The sequence below is a fragment of the Anarrhichthys ocellatus genome, unplaced genomic scaffold (genome assembly GCF_004355925.1).
Source record: "Anarrhichthys ocellatus isolate YVR2014 unplaced genomic scaffold, GSC_Weel_1.0 scaffold85, whole genome shotgun sequence".
Classification (NCBI taxonomy): Eukaryota; Metazoa; Chordata; class Actinopteri; order Perciformes; family Anarhichadidae; genus Anarrhichthys; species Anarrhichthys ocellatus.
Genome location: NW_022280115.1, coordinates 1,300,380 through 1,315,143, shown reverse-complemented (window position 1 = coordinate 1,315,143; position 14,764 = coordinate 1,300,380). Strand labels below are relative to the sequence as shown.

The following is a 14,764-nucleotide window of genomic DNA, read 5'->3' as shown; positions in this document are numbered from 1 at the left end:
GAGAGACGGAGAGACACAAAGAGACGCAGAGAGAGGAAAAGAGACACAGACAGAGGCAGAGAGAGACAGAGAGACACAGAGAGAGGCAAAGAGACGCAGAGAGAGGCAGAGAGACGCAGAGAGACACAGACAGAGGCAGAGAGACAGAGAGGCAGAGAGACACAGACAGAGGCAGAGAGAGGTAGAGAGACACGGAGAGAGGCAAAGAGAGAGGCAGAGAGACGCAGAGAGACAGGGAGACGCAGAGAGAGACAAAGAGACACAGGGAGACACGGAGAGAGGTAGACAGAGACAGAGGCAGAGAGACACAGAGATGCAGAGAGACACAGAGATGTAGAGAGACACGGAGATGTAGAGACCCGGAGAGAGAGACAGAGAGAGACAGAGAGACACAAAGAGACGCGGAGGGAGGCAAAAAGACAGAGAGACACAGAGAGGCAGAGAGACACAGAGAGGCAGAGAGATACAGAGAGGCAGAGAGACACAGAGAGAGACAAAGAGAGGCATGGAGACACAGAGAGATGCAGAGAGACACAGAGACACACAGAGAGGCAGGGAGACACAGAGAGAGGCAAAGAGACACAGAGAGGCAGAGAGACACAGAGAGAGGCAAAGAGACACAGAGAAAGGCAGAGAGAGCCATAGAGACACAGAGAGAGAGGCACTCAGTATACGGCAAATCTTTTCGTGTTAACTGCACATTTTGAACGCATTTTGAAGTGTCCTTGAGCAAGACACTGAACCAGGTGGCACCTTGCATGGCAGCCTCTGCCATCAGTGTATGAATGGGTGTGAATGGGTGAGTGTAGATATGTAGTGTACAGAGCTTAGAGGGGTCAGAAGACTAGAAAGGTGCGATATAAATGCAAGTCCATTTACCTTCTTGGATAAGAAGAAATATGATTTAATCATCTCAAAAATAAGATATTATGACTTTCTTGAATTTCCCTTGCTGCAATGTATGCAGGCTTTATATTATGGTGTAATTGTGGGTAGTACAGATTAATTGGTTTTCACAATTTAACAATTTAACATTTAAGATTGTTCTTCAGTTAATTATATGTAAAAGAAAAGCCTAATTAATCCACTCTGATTTAAAGGAACAATAAAAGCTGACATTTTGACAGCCACTGGATGTAAGTAATGTGGCTTTGGGAGACAGTCTCTTGTGCCACTAGCTGCCCTGACATTTTGTTTTCATGCTTGCAGTGAGTGAGAAATTCAAAACGCAGGCACCAAATATCAACACTATGGACTCGTCTGACTTGTCTGGGGAGGAAAACTCAATGTAAAACACCGGTCAAGGTATAATGCCACTGATAGACTGAATTTACCTCTAAATGTTTACTTGATTGGATTGAGACACACATGATTTGATAACAACACTGAATGTCTATAGCTATGCTAGCAGCTCTGTGCAGCTGTGCTAAGCTAAATGCTAACTTGCTCACAATGGCAATGTTCAGTGTTCAGCGGGTGTATAATGTATAATGTTTACTATGTCGACCATCTTAGTCTTGTGTGTTCGCATGCTAACGGTTGCGAATCTGCACTAAACGTACAGAACTGAGGTACTAAACCAAAGTATTGGACATGTTGACGCGTAAGAGGTTCTCCAGAGTTATTACAATTTATCTGAAGAGGAACATGAATGTGTTTACCAAATTAGGCAATCTGTCCAATAATTGATGAGGCATGCTAAACCATGAATGTAAACTTCATGGTGATGCTATTGCTAGCCTCTAGGGTCAAATCAAACAGACTCAATGTATTGCGGCTTCTTCTGAGTTGGATGTAGTAAATGACTATATTGCAAAAATGGGGTACAAGTTGTAGTAGTGGCCCCCCACCCATCCAGACTGCTCTCCTGCGCATATGGGTGTATGACGTATGAGGCCTGTGTTTTTTTTAACATGAAATGACCTTGAAGAGAACACAAGAAGTGGAGCGCCAAAGTGAGTATCTACGTGTTGAGGTCGGGAACAGAGATGGAAGATTCGACAAACTAGCCCTCGCGTTGCTTTGCAGTACGTGTGAGTTAGTGTGTATACGAGGCATCGCAGATCAGAGCGCTTCAAAAAAGAGACTTACAAATAAAAGAGACCTTCCACTGAACATGATAGGCAATTTCAGATGCATTCAATAATAAATAAATAAATACAACTAAAAATAAACAACTGTATTTCAGCGAAAAATTTGAATTGTGTGAATCATTAGTTATTAATAAAGAATAGATTTCCATAGTCCAATCTGACTTTAAAATGTCAGTTCACCACCTCAGAGTGTCTTTGAGAAACTTCCTGTTTCCACAAACCAATTTTGCTCCAAAGAATTAGCAGACCACCTCAGAGTGCCACTCAGACTATATCAGCACATCAGCATCATGTTGAATATGAAAATGTCATAAAGGCTCCATCTAAACTCAGATTCATTTACTAGAATGATCCCGCCGGTATGATCATATGCATTAAAGGGTTAAATCAAACAATTATGAACATAAAACAATATAAAAATATTTAGAAGTCATATCCTGACTAAGACCAAGCTCGATGACTATTACACACACAAACAGTGAACTAACCTGGCTGTCAGGGTCACCGGGCATGCCCAGTACTGGTGCTGGTGGTCTGGGGGGGGTGATGGGTGGGTGTGACGGGGTTACTGGAGGTCGTGTGGCCAAACGAGGTCTTTCACACACTTTGCACAGAATACTGCTGGCTGCGTTCACCATGGTGCAGCTCTTACACTGCCACTCTGAGAAGAAGACATTAACACACACACACACACACACACACACACAAACCTCACTCAGTTCAATCACGTCCTCAACTTAAAAGTACCTTGGCTGTGGTGGCAATTTTTTGGCTATTGTCAAGTGACAATAAAAGGTTAAAAGAGATTAAAGATGAAGTTTAAATTCAAAAATAAAAGCTGGTATTCAAATGATAGTCTCCTTTAACAGGCCGGTATGCACAAACATATACAGGCAGTTAAAAAAGAGCAGGAAAAAAATGTACCGGTTGCTGGCAAAGATGTAGCATTTCAAAGTCAATAGACTGTATAAATATATATATATATATATATATACACACAACTCACTTAATCTAGTATTAGTTGTATTTATTTGATTTTATCGCAGTTTCCATGGTACTGATGCAACTAGAGTGCAGTAGAATAAGGAGGTGGGTTTGGATACTGGACTGGTTGGGATAGCTGTGGGATGCACCATGAGACAGCACAGACCAGTAATGGTGGCAGGCTGAGATTCATCTGCTTTACAGCTGATCAGCTCCAGGCGAGGCCGCTCACACTCCTCACAGAGCACATCCTGGATGAAGTTGACTTTGGTGCAGTGGAGGCAACGCCAGGTGGAAGAACTGAAACAGGGGAAGAGGGGAAAGTTATACTGCTGTGTCAGTTTGCATGGACTAATTATACTGCATATCCATACACATCGGTTCTGTTCACACACTTATCAGTCATACAAGCACTCAGTTCCAACACTTTGACTTACACTGTGTCGCAACTGTTAGACTTTGCTGTGATCAGCTTTAACATCAACCATATTCCTGACTAGCCGTGTTTCCATTCACATATTTTAAATGACTTCCTCAACAGCGCTCAATTGAGGTCCTTTTTTGTGGCATTTCACAAGTTCACTTAAATTTAAACAATTGACCCTTCGAAAGTCCCGAATGCAGACTGCCAGCTCTGAACAGGGTCAGATAACTCAGGTCTGCTCCATAGACTCTCATCAGTGGTTTCAGATGTTCTTCATCTTCAGGCTGGTTTAGTGGATTTGGAGCTCGTCATGGTTAACCGTGCGATAGTGATACTCGTTACCCGGAGAGGTTGGAAAGAGATATACGTAAAATTCTAAAACTTTACATTTCTACCTTAAAAAGCTGTGGATCTAGCATTAGCAAAGTATGTTAGCATATCATAAACTAATGTTAGCACTTCTATGCTATGCTAGCTACTAAACATATACTGAATGTTATTTAATGATTGTAACAGTGAATAAAGAGGAACAGTTGTTCCTTTATTTCATTGTCGTCTGTCTGCATCTCCAGGTGATGTGGTGGTTCACGTTTACACTGTGACATGTAGCTTTAGCTTCTATCTTTATCTTTTTAACATGTCTTCACTGCTGAATCACTTAGACATCCTGGATTCTCCTTCAAATGCATATTATTGACCCATACGTTTGCTTCTCTCTGAATCACTTTATATATTTATTCAGTGAGTGCAGGTAGTGACAGTGTGGGCTCCATGGTAGCTCTGACAGCTTGATGGAGTAGCAGCAGGGGACGGGGCTTAGAAAAAGGGTCAATTGAATGGAAACACCGCTCCTGTCTGTAACCCACATCATTTGATTGGTTGAGCTTGTTTGGCAGCTCGGTTAGCCAACCATAATTCAGATGAAAATGTAAATCAGCAATTTGCATTTCATTTTAATATAATTTAATTTAAATGCACTAAATAAAAATAATTGAATGATTAACTTCCTGTCTAATCAGCATAGAAACGACAACAACTGATCTGCACCAAATCACAGATGGGGAAAGAGGGCAGCTGAGCAGCAATGATGACATACACCTGCTGAGAACTTTTAGTTTTCAAGTCAAGTATTCAGAACCATCACTGCTGTGGACAGTGGAATCAGAGTATTTCCATTTTATATTTCATACCTTTGACTTTTCCTGTTCTGGGATGATGTTGACGATGACAAGACAGCTGTTCGCCGGTGGTTGGCCCTCTCAGGGTAGGAGTGGTACAATCTGTCACATTCTGAGCAGAGCCCCTGGAGGCAGGTGAGGCAGTGGGCAGAGATGCGGAATATCCCACAGATAGTGCAGTTCTCTGAAACAGAGAGAATAATTTGCTCAACCAAACACTGTCGCGTCATTTTTTACTATGAATCTTGGCCAAATCACAGATTATATTGTCACAAAATCAAGATACTTTTCTAGTGAAAAAGAGAAACACTGGAAAAAACACACAAACAGGAAGTATATGTGGATATCTTCTCTGTTCCATGCCAATACTCTCCGGTTGCTAAAGTATATCTACAGTATGTAGTCGTTGGCCAGCATATAACAGGCCTAGCTGCTGGATGACGGTGTTGTTAGGATGGTGAGTGTGTGTTCCAGATGATGACAAATCTGTTTTGAAAAGAGGTTATGCTAGGAGGAGTGCCGTTACCTACATTTATAAAATTTAAATGAGTACAAAGTCATCCAAAGGACGTCAAACTCCTGGTAAAACAACATTATGGTGCTTTACCTTGATTAGAAAAAGGCAGGTATTTTCAGAAAATACTTGGCAGGGGACTGGATGAACCATCTGTCAATCAAACTCTTTCCTAAGAAGAGCTATAACATATTTTCCATGGAGAGAAGCCTTCAGTGTCGTTCTTTGCATTCTTTTCCCGATGAAGAAATACCCTCCACTTCTGATATAACTGACGCTATTGCAGCATCCACGTTAACCCTCTCACGAACCGCCATTGTTGTTTAGAACAAATATTATCCTCTGCGTGTCCTCACAAGCACATAATCAACGCCCCCAGCAGCCTGTAGCCTCTCACAGGATGCCGACTGGTCCAGGATTGCCGGACACAAATGCCTTATTTGAAGCCTGACAAGATGGATTTTGGTGTGATTTGTAATTACATGATTCTCGCCTGATCTGCGAAAATCCAGCTGCTGTGCAGACTGATGCGGACCCTCAACTGGAGTATGAGTGGAACCACTTGCGAATCCACGCAACTAGTACAAGTCCGCAACTGTCTGCAGAATGGGGAATATATACCAGGCTTACGACACGTCAAGTTATTGTTCTTGCTTTTACAAGTTGTTATTAGCTGTACCTAGGCTGCTTCAGTGTTAATACTTTTGCAGTTCCTGTCTGTGCAAGGTAGGTGTGATTTTGGTTTCACCTGGTCAATTGCTCTGCTAAGTGGCAGGGGAGTGGCTTTCACATCTCAAGGATATAAATAGTCCAGTCAAAGTTTTCACTCCAGTGTGTATTTTGCTTCTGGAGGGATACTGAACTACTGACGGATGATTTTGCCAACTTCTTTGACAAGAAGGAAACAATATCAGATCCTCCTTCTCTCAGCCCCCCTCTCCCTGTCCACCCTCGCCACCCTCTCCAGCTCTTCCCCCACAGCTCTCCCTCCCCTCTCCATGCCCCATCCTACCCTATTTTGCTCCCCTCTCCCCTAACCACCCCCACGATGTGCTCCCTCGACACCCTTCTTCCCCTCTTCTTCAGTCTATTGCGACTGAACTCCTTCCTTTCCTCACCCACCTCATCAACACATCTCTTGTTTCAGGATGCTTTCCCACATCTTTCAAGACTGCCAGAGTCACCCCCCTTCTGAAGAAACCATCACTTGACCCCTCTGATGTCAAGAACTTCAGACCAGTTTCTCTTCTACCCTTTCTATCCAAAACACTTGAACACTTCAACTGTCTTCCTATCTCCACCATAACAGCCTCTTGGACCCTCACCAGTCCGGGTTCAAGGTGGGTCACTCGACTGAGACAGCCCTCCTTGCGGTGACAGAGTCGCTTCACGCCGCGAGAGCGAACTCTCTCTCAGGCTCTTGTCATCTCCCGCCTGGACTACGGCAACTCACTACTTGCCGGAGCCCCGGCGTCGGCCATCTCTGGAGCTTGTCCAGAAAGCTGCAGCTCGTCTGGTGTTCAATCTCCCCAAGTTCTCCCATGCAACTTCCCTTCTCCACACTGGCTCCCTGTAAGAGCTCGCATCCAGTTTAAGACTCTGGTGCTAGCCTACAGGGCAGTGAAAGGAACAGCTCCTTCCTATCTCCAGGCCATGGTCAAGCCCTACACCCCCGCCCGGCCACTTCGCTCTGCTGCCTCGGGGCGATCGGTTGCCCCGTTGCTCAGAGGTCCCTGCGGCCGATCGATCCGGTCACGACTGTTTTCTGTCCTGGCCCCACAGTGGTGGAATGAACTCCCCACTGACGTCAGGACAGCAGAGTCGCTGCCCATCTTTCATCAGGCTGAAAACTCACCTCTTCAAGAAGTACTACCCTGAGCCTTCCACTTAGCACTTATTGTAGTCAGACTAGTTTGTTGCACTTATTGTCTTCGTATTAGTTTGTTTCTGCATTGTACTTTTGCTCTGGTTTATCCTCTTAGATACTTGTTTAAAAAAGGAGATTCACTTATGACTTCTGGTGACTAGTAGTTATCTTGAATACCTATGTTGAATACACTTATTGTAAGTCGCTTTGGATCTGCTAAATGACTGTAATGTAATGTAATTCATGATGTTTCAATGTGTAAAACCAAAACCACGTTCTTAATTAGCAAGGGGAAATGTTTGATAAGTGTGTGTGTCAGTTATTACAGTATGCAGTCTGTCTATAAATGGGCAGATAAACAAGCATACATCAATCCATAGCTAACCAAGATAGTTGATGCAGTAAAAGCGTGTTTTCTCTCCTCACCTGGGTGCTTGTTTGAGGAGGTGGGAAAGACCTGAATGGACCGGAGACTTTGGTGGTTGGTGGACAGGGACTGGCCACGACTGCTCACCCTGGAAGAGTGATGGTGGAGGGGGAAGGCCAGAGACTTGGTCTGACCACCTGAGAGGCATGAAGTGGAGGAGAAGTGGCAGATCACAGCATCAGTGTTGAGACCTACATCCTAAGAGGAGAGAAGAGAGGGGGAAAGCTGACTTGAAAAATCGGCACGACGGGTCATCGTTAACTTCCAAATAAGAGATGGCTCCGTTCAGTGTGATGTAATACTATTACCAACATTTCACCAGACACAATGGCTTCATTAGACAAAGCTTAGCCGACTGTTTGAGTATCTTAAAAATACTTTTTAGTAGACCATTTCCTTTCTCCTTTCACTGCAGCTCAACACTGTCCACCTGACTCACCTGGAACAAGTATTTTATTCTTGCTTTTACTAGTGGTCTTCATACCTGTACTCAGTTGTGAATGCTTTGTGAGTTTCTGCTTGTCTGAGGAAGGTGTGATTGAGTCTCACCTGGTGAATAGCTTTGCTAATTGCCAAGGAGGAGCCTGCACTCCTGGCAGACAATGAGCAATCAGTAAGTAGCTGTAATTAACCACTGCTGGTGGTTGAAGCGTCAGACGTGCACTAATTCATTGTTTGCCAACCGCCAATAAACCTCAAACAAGAAGAAGAAGAAGTGTCAGGCGAACAAAGGCAACAGGGCGACTTTGTCAAGCCTGACTTCTCGAGCGTGTACTTGGGGAGTTTCTATTTGTCTACCATGTGTTTGCATCCTATTTCTGTCCGTTCCTCTGTCGGGTGGTCACGTAGACATTGGGCCACTACCAGGTGCCGTGACCCCACTAACCTCATCTGTCCTACTCTCTCAGCTCATGGCGAGCGAGTGGTGGCAGGGGGGCTCTGGAATTGCCAGTCGGCAGTGCCGAAAGCTGAGTTCATCTCAGGCTACGCTTCCTTGCTCTCCCTCAACTTTCTTGCTCTAACTGAGACCTGGATCACACCAGAAAACACCACCACACCTGCAGCTCTGTCAGATGTGTACTCTTTCTCTCACACTCCCAGAGCTGCGAGGCGAGGTGGTGGTACTGGCCTGCTCATTTCCCCAAAATGGAAATACACTCTTGTCTCTGTTCCACAGTTCTCCCCGTCCTCTTTCAAATTTCATGCTGTTACTGTCACTTATCCAGTCAAGCTCACCATTGCTGTTGTGTATCGCCCACCAGGTGAGTTCACCACTTGGTGAGTTCCTGGAGGAGCTAGACACATTAGTCTGGCACTTCCAGGACGATGGCTCCGCACTCATCCTGCTCGGCGACTTCAACATCCAGACTGATAAATTAGAACCTCTTCTTTCCTTCCTCTCCTACTTTGACCTTTACCCCTCCTCTTCTCCTCCTACCCACAAGGCCGGCAACCAGCTGGCTCTTATCTTCACGAGACACTGTTCTACTGCTAACCTCTCCGTCACTCCCCTCCAGCTCTCTGACCACTATTTCATGTCCTACTCCCTCTCCCCCCTTACTTCCTCCACCTACCCACATGGTTTCTACCCGTAGTCATCTCCGCTCCCTCTCCCCCGCTAATCTTTCCTCTTCTGTTACCTCTGCCCTCCCTGACCCTGAATCCTTCTCTCTCCTATCCCCTGATACTGCTACTGATCTTGTCCTCGGCACCCTTTCCTCTTCTTTGGACAACCTCTGTCCCTTCACCTCCAGGCCTGCACGGCCAACTCCACCTGCCCCATGTCTGTCGGACTCAGTGCGTACTGATAGATGGACCGGACCCTAAGAGAGGCTGAGCGTAAATGGAGAAAAGGCAAACTCCCGGAGGACCTTCTTAATTTCAATCTCTTCTTTCCACGTTTTCCTCCTCTCTATCTACTGCTAAAGCTGCTTTCTTCTGCTCTAAAATCCTAACCTCTGCTTCCAATCCTAAAAAACTCTTCGAAACTTTCTCTTCACTCCTCCAACCCCCCCCCCCCCCCACCCCCTTCTCCTACTTCCTCCCTTCTCCCTGACGATTTCGCCAACTTCTTTGACAAGAAGGTAAACGATATCAGATCCTCGTTCTCTCAGCCTCCTTGTCCCTGTCCACCCTCTCCCTCCCTCTCTCAAAGTCCCTGTCCACCCTCTCCCTCTCTACCCTCTCCAGCTCTTCCCCCACAGCTCTCCCTCCCCTCGCCATGCCCCAGCCTACCCTATTTGGCTCCCCTCTCCCCTAACGAGGTTCTCAACCTTGTTACATCTAACCGCCCCACGATGTGCTCCCTTGACCCGATCCCCTCCCCTCTTCTTCAGTCTATTGCGACTGAACTCCTTCCTTTCCTCACCCACCTCATCAACACATCTCTTGTTTCAGGATGCTTTCCCATGGCTTTCAAGACTGCCAGAGTCACCCCCCTTCTGAAGAAACCATCACTTGACCCCTCTGATGTCAAGAACTTCAGACCGGTTTCTCTTCTACCCTTTCTATCCAAAACACTTGAACGTGCTGTCTTTAATCAACTGTCTTCCTATCTCCACCAGAACAGCCTCTTGGACCCCCACCAGTCCGGGTTTAAAGTGGGTCACTCGACTGAGACAGCCCTCCTTGCGGTGACAGAGTTGCTTCACGCTGCGAGAGCGAACTCTCTCTCCTCTGTCCTGATTCTCCTGGACCTGTCTGCGGCGTTTGACACAGTGAACCACCAGATCCTCCTCTCCACCATCGAGGGGATGGGAGTCTCAGGCTCTGCACTCTCCCTGTTTGCATCCTACCTGACAGGTCGATCCTACCAGGTGACATGGAGGGGGGCTGTGTCTGAACCACGCATGCTGACTACGGGGGTTCCACAAGGTTCAGTCCTGGGCCCCCTTCTCTTCTCGCTCTACACAACATCTCTGGGTTCTGTTATTCGCTCGCATGACTTCTCTTACCATTGTTATGCCGATGACACCCAGCTGGTCTTGTCATTTAACCCCGGTGACTCTCAAGTGGAGGCACGCATCGCTGCGTGCTTGGCTGACATCTCGAAGTGGATGACGACACACCACCTCAAGCTCAACCTGGACAAAACTGAGCTACTGTTCCTCCCGGGGAAGGGTTGCCCGCACCGAGACCTATCCATCACCATTGACAATACCGTGGTAATGCCAACTCTGACTGCGAGGAATCTGGGTGTGACCCTGGACGACCAACTGTCGTTCTCAGCAAACATTGCATCGGTTACACGCTCCTGCAGATTCCTGCTCTACAACATCAGGAGGATTCGCCCCTTCCTCACTGACGAGACAGCGCAGGTGCTAATCCAGGCTCTTGTCATCTCCCGCCTGGACTACTGCAACTCTCTACTTGCCGGAGCCCCGGCGTCGGCCATCAGACCTCTGGAGCTTGTCCAGAAAGCTGCAGCTCGCCTGGTGTTCAATCGCCCCAAGTTCTCCCACACAACTTCCCTTCTCTGTTCTCTACACTGGCTCCCTGTAAGAGCTCGCATCCAGTTTAAGACTCTGGTGCTAGCCTACAGGGGAGTGAAAGGAACAGCTCCTTCCTATCTCCAGGCCATGGTCAAGCCCTACACCCCCGCCTGGCCACTTCGCTCTGCTGCCTCGGGGCGATCGGTTGCCCCGTCGCTCAGAGGTCCCTGCGGCCGATCGATCCGGTCACGACTGTTTTCTGTCCTGGCCCCACAGTGGTGGAATGAACTCCCCACTGACGTCAGGACAGCAGAGTCACTGCCCATCTTTCATTAGGCTGAAAACCCACCTCTTCAAGAAGTATTACCCTGAGCCTTCCACTTAGCATTTATTGTAGTCATACTAGTTTGTTGCACTTATAGTATTCGTATTAGTTTGTTGCACTTATTGTATTCGTATTAGTTTGTTTCTGCACTGTACTTTTGCTCTGGTTCTTAGATGTTTGTTTAAAAAAGGAGATGCACTTATGACTTCTGGTGACTAGTAGTTTTCTTGAATACCTATGTTGAATAGACTTATTGTAATTCGCTTTGGATAAAAGCGTCTGCTAAATGACTGTAATGTAATGTCCAGGAAAAAAAAGCAATTTCATTCTAAAAAGATTGTTACTTTGGAAGATATCCATTTGATTTGTCCAACTCAGACTGCTGGTGCCTCATATTAACTTCAGATAAACTTCACAACACATTTTTGCACAAAACAAGGACGGCCCAATTGTTATGCATTTTTTTTTCTTCTGTCTGACATTAAAATTTTGTCCATGAAATTATGTTTTCAAGGCTGGAGGACAGAGCTTGGTCACCTGCATCTAGACAACATAAACATGTACATTAATAACAATGTAACATACTAACCAGTAGTGGACATTATTGGGTTTACCCTGTGGTACTAGGAAGGAATTTGAGCCCTCAGATCCTCAGTGTTATGCTCTACAGCTGAATATGAGTGGTAGATGAAAAATAAATCATTTGGTCTGAAGAAACACGTCCGGTTTTCTGTTTTCTTTGTGAAATAAGTGTAAAACAAAGCTGTATGTAACTGGAAAAAAAAGTTTCAGTCAGTTGCAATGAACTGAAATGACATTTGGTTGGTCATGTCATGTCGAGCATATTGAACTCCGTTCCCTGCCAGTCTCAATCATTATATTTGGAGAAGAGCATCTATTATAGGTTTATATATATATAGGTATTCCTAGTCTGATGCAGTATTGATTTATCCCATAATCCAATCTATACAAAGTATATTCTTTGAAACATGTAACTGAAGATAGATATGATGGTAATCTGAATGACTCTACCTTGTGTCTTAGTGTAGGAATGATTCTCTCGTAGAATTCAGGGTGGGGATGAGCCTCCTGGGATTAGACCAAATACGTTATCATTAAGGCTTTGTATTCAAAGTCAAGCAAAACAGTCACTGCACTTTGCATACACACATACCAGAGCAGTGCCTTGGAATAAAGCAGTTCATGACTACAAACTTACATAAAATATAAAGATTTTAAAGCCTTCTCTGGCTCTACAGCAAACTGAGGACAGTTTGACAAAGTAAGAACTTTGCTGCAGCAAACAATTGCGCAATTATTAAGAATGCTTATGCCATTGCTGGCGACAGAAGATGCAGAGGAATCATTCTTCCCCAAGAAAACCAATCAAGTGTAAGAAGTTAATAGACATGCATGAGTTACACACACACACACACACACACACACACACACACACACACACCTTAATAAGCATTTCGAGCTCCATCCTCAGACTCATCACTTCTAGCGTTACCGCAGCAACGCAGCCCACATCAGGATCCGTGACATCATCAGGGAAGCTGAGCCCGTCTGGCTGCTGATTGGAGTAACCATAGAGACAGAGCACTGCTCGTCCTCCCTGGGTGCAGAAAGAACAAAAGGGATGTAATGTGACCTCAACTTGTTTTTGGTTTACTTTCCCAAACAGTTGAGTATGAAGGTGGACCTCCCCAGGTTCTTTATGTAGAGGTTCTGTCAGTCAGCACGAGGAATCTTCTCTTGGGATCGGGAGTAAAAGGGACAGGATTGTGAGAAAATTGTAGCAGTTACGGGCCAGTATAAAAAGCATAGACTGTATGAAATATGGATGTAGTCTCCATAATGTCACCCATAGGTGGCCACCAGTGGGAGCTCCTCAATCTTGGCAGTGACAACACAGGCTAACTCTAAAAATAGGCAAAGACGTGGGTCGTCGTGGGAGCTGAGGCGATCCAGAGTGTGTGTAGCAGTGCAGACAGCTAGCGACCTGAGACGACACCCAACTGGCACTCAAACGGCTACACCCTTAATTATGCATCAATTTAAGCTTTATTATAATTCTAAAAATGAACTAATAAAAATGACTTATTACTCATTAGCTATAGAGACCAAAACCGTTTTTTGTACGAGGCTGTAAACATGTTTATTTCTGCTGTAAGTTTGGGCATTTTAACATGCAGGTTTATGGGGATTGAACAGGCAGCAACTTTCAGTTCTGAAAAGTGAAGCCGATGCAGAAGTGCCTTAAAGCTGCATTCTCTCTAGTGTCCAACAGGGGGCGACTCCTCCGGTTGTATAGAAGTCTATGAGAAAATGACACCTACTAAGAGCTAGGTGTAAGATAAAGGCTGTAACCAGGCAGCAACCTCCGGTTCTGAAAAATGGAGCCATGCTTAAGTGTCTTAAAGCTGCATTCTCTCTAGTGTCCACCAGGGGCAACTCCTCTGGTTGTATAGAAGTCTATGAGAAAATGACTCTACTTCTCTCTTGATTTATTACCTCAGTAAACATTGTAAACATGAGTTTATGGTCTCAATCTATAGTTTCAAGTCTTCTTCAATACAGCATGATGTTCATTTAGTACATTATGGTCCATTTAGAGTCAAACAGACCATAAAGCAGGGGATGCTTTAGGGCGAGGCTACACAGTGATCGACAGGTCACTCGCTACCAGAGACGTATACTGTGGGTACATCCTCTGTACCGTCACGTGAAGTGGCGTCTGTTTCTGATGTCGGTCTGAGGAACGTTGTTAGGATCGCAACGAATGACGTCACGTATGAGCCTCAAGACACACCGTCACCAGAAGAATACACGAGTTGTATGAAAGGAGAGGACGACTAAAGTGACGGCGTTACAACGTGCAGCAGCTGCTGCTCTCACTGGAGACTACTGGACATCGCTGGGTCACCATCATCACCTCGGAGTTACAACATTATATTGATATTGATATATTGAACAGTAGAGCTGCATTCACATGTTCTGACTGTCATGAAGACACAAGACACACATTATATTCATGTTGCACAGCAGTGGAACGTTTCACATACAGTCACACACTGAGCACAGATAGTGAAGAGATATGATCGCTGCTGCGAGACATCTGCCTTTTGAACACGCTCCCTGCACAGTCTCCAGCGTTCTGTCACAATGTGTAAAGGGAACACTGCTGTTAAAAAGCACCTTATTCGTTTAAAGTGTTTGCAAACTAAATGTTATTGCACTTTTGTTCATATAGCAGTACTTTTAAAATAAAAGTGCACATTACATTTTAATGCATTTTCCGCATAACAATTAAAAATTTCAATCGTGATTAATCACAGAAAATCATGCGATTAAAAATTGTAATCGTTGCCCAGCACTAATATATATATATATATATATATATATATATATATATATATATATATATACACACACAGTTGTGTGAAAAAGTGTTTGCCCCCTTCCTGATTCCTTATTTTTTTGCATGTTTGTCACACTTAAATGTTTCAGATCATCAA

At 45.0% G+C, this 14,764-nt stretch overlaps 1 protein-coding gene across 5 annotated transcripts in view; it reads right to left on the bottom strand.

The window, feature by feature from the left end:
• LOC116398535 (E3 ubiquitin-protein ligase RNF31-like) overlaps nucleotides 1-14,764 on the bottom strand; it is a 66,870-nt gene that overhangs the window by 34,814 nt on the left and 17,292 nt on the right. For all 5 annotated transcript variants that reach the window (XM_031874901.1, XM_031874906.1, XM_031874904.1 and 2 more), the window contains 6 exons: nucleotides 12,706-12,861; nucleotides 12,276-12,332; nucleotides 7,487-7,685; nucleotides 4,692-4,863; nucleotides 3,244-3,377; nucleotides 2,582-2,754 (listed from right to left, as the gene is read on the bottom strand). In XM_031874901.1, the coding sequence (XP_031730761.1) occupies nucleotides 2,582-2,754; nucleotides 3,244-3,377; nucleotides 4,692-4,863; nucleotides 7,487-7,685; nucleotides 12,276-12,332; nucleotides 12,706-12,861 (891 nt within the window). The remainder of the gene's footprint in view (nucleotides 1-2,581; nucleotides 2,755-3,243; nucleotides 3,378-4,691; nucleotides 4,864-7,486; nucleotides 7,686-12,275; nucleotides 12,333-12,705; nucleotides 12,862-14,764) is intronic.